Source organism: Myotis davidii, unplaced genomic scaffold (assembly GCF_000327345.1).
Source record: "Myotis davidii unplaced genomic scaffold, ASM32734v1 scaffold1121, whole genome shotgun sequence".
Classification (NCBI taxonomy): Eukaryota; Metazoa; Chordata; class Mammalia; order Chiroptera; family Vespertilionidae; genus Myotis; species Myotis davidii.
Window position 1 is genome coordinate 208,853 of NW_006291439.1, and position 1,643 is coordinate 210,495.

At 55.0% G+C, this 1,643-nt stretch overlaps 1 protein-coding gene across 1 annotated transcript in view; it reads left to right on the plus strand.

Moving 5' to 3' along the window:
- Positions 1 to 1,643, plus strand: part of USP21 (ubiquitin specific peptidase 21) — a 5,720-nt gene that overhangs the window by 3,388 nt on the left and 689 nt on the right. The window contains exons 6-10 of the mRNA XM_015564588.1: positions 219 to 283; positions 542 to 645; positions 824 to 910; positions 1,178 to 1,256; positions 1,477 to 1,584. Of these exons, the coding sequence (XP_015420074.1) occupies positions 219 to 283; positions 542 to 645; positions 824 to 910; positions 1,178 to 1,256; positions 1,477 to 1,584 (443 nt within the window). The remainder of the gene's footprint in view (positions 1 to 218; positions 284 to 541; positions 646 to 823; positions 911 to 1,177; positions 1,257 to 1,476; positions 1,585 to 1,643) is intronic.

The following is a 1,643-nucleotide window of genomic DNA, read 5'->3' on the forward strand; positions in this document are numbered from 1 at the left end:
TGGTGTGGGGTAGGAGCGGGTGGGGGAAGGTCAGTGGGGGGGAAAAGGAGATATACTACTATGTGTAATACTTTAAACAATAAAAAAAATATTTAAAAAGAATTTAGAGAAGGAGCTGAGGTATGGGTGGGGTACAGGGCTCTGGGTCATTTCAGTGGTGTCTGGGTGCCCACTTTTCCTGCTGTCTCAGGGGTGCTCCCATTTCCCTTCTGTGGTAGTGACAATGACCGGGCCAACCTAATGTGGAAGCGTTACCTGGAGCGAGAGGACAGCAAGATTGTGGGTATGGAACGGCACGGCAACAGGGAAAACAGGGAAATAAATTGCGGGGGGGGGACCTGGAGTGGGAGTGCAGGCCGGGGAGAAAGAAGATGATGCTGTCAAGGGATGTGGGAACAGCTGGGTGATAAAAATGTGGAAAAGGGGTGCGGGGCTTCTAGGAATGTTGGTGAGGGGAATCAAGGTCAGGCAAAGTGGTGGGAAGAGAAATGCTGGCAGGCGTCCGGCCTCGGTGACTCTCCTGCCCTCTGCTTCCGTCTAGACCTGTTTGTGGGCCAGCTGAAAAGTTGTCTCAAGTGCCAGGCCTGTGGGTATCGCTCCACGACCTTCGAGGTGTTTTGTGACCTGTCCCTGCCCATCCCTAAGGTGGGATTCCAGAACATTCCAAGGGTGGATGGGACGGGTTTGGTGACCCAACCTCGCTGCCCGCAGAGTGTGGGAAGGAACCCTTTGGGTCTCTGGAGGAGACGTGAAGCCTGGGTTGAGGACGAGTTGGGGAAGGAAATGCTGAACGTGCTGACCCTTCGCTCCCCTTTCCCTCCAGAAAGGATTTGCTGGGGGCAAAGTGTCTCTGCGGGACTGCTTCAGCCTCTTCACCAAGGAAGAAGAGCTGGAGTCGGAAAATGCCCCAGTATGTGGGGTTCGAACGGGATGTAGTGACTCTGGGGACTCTGGGGGGCTCCGTATGGGTTAAAGGGGTTGCATGATGCCTGACTGTGGGGAATAACATTTGTATGTCTGGGTTTCTGTTGGTCTCAGGTAAGTCCTAGTACTCTGGGGGCAAAGGAGGCCCAGAGCGTACAGAATTAATGGGGAGTAGTAAATTGTATGTGGCCAGGGTGTCGGAAAAGCCATTCGAGGTGAGGAGCACAGTAATCTAACATTATTTGATATTCAGGTGTGTGACCGATGTCAGCAGAAAACACGAAGTACCAAAAAGTTGACAGTACAGAGATTCCCCCGAATCCTCGTGCTCCGTATCCTCGTCTCCAGACCCCATTCCCTCCGCCCACTCTCTCAGTCCCATGTTTGCAGAGGCTGGATTACTGGCAATTGAATTTTCCTTAGGAAACCGCCTCGCCCTGCCATGCTCCCGGTATTCCTTGGGGGAGGGGAGTGGACAGCATTCAAGATCTCAGTCCCCTCGGAGGCCCCTCTCGCCCCGCCCCCTCTAACTGCTCCTTAACCAGGGCTTAGATCTGAATCGGTTTTCCGCCTCCCGAGGCTCCATCAAGAAAAGCTCCGTAGGTGTGGACTTCCCGCTGCAGCGCCTGAGCCTGGGGGACTTTGCCAGCGACAAAGCCGGTGAGTCTGGTGGGAAGGCCCTGGGAGCGCCAGAAGGGGAGGCGAGCGGGGGGCCCAGC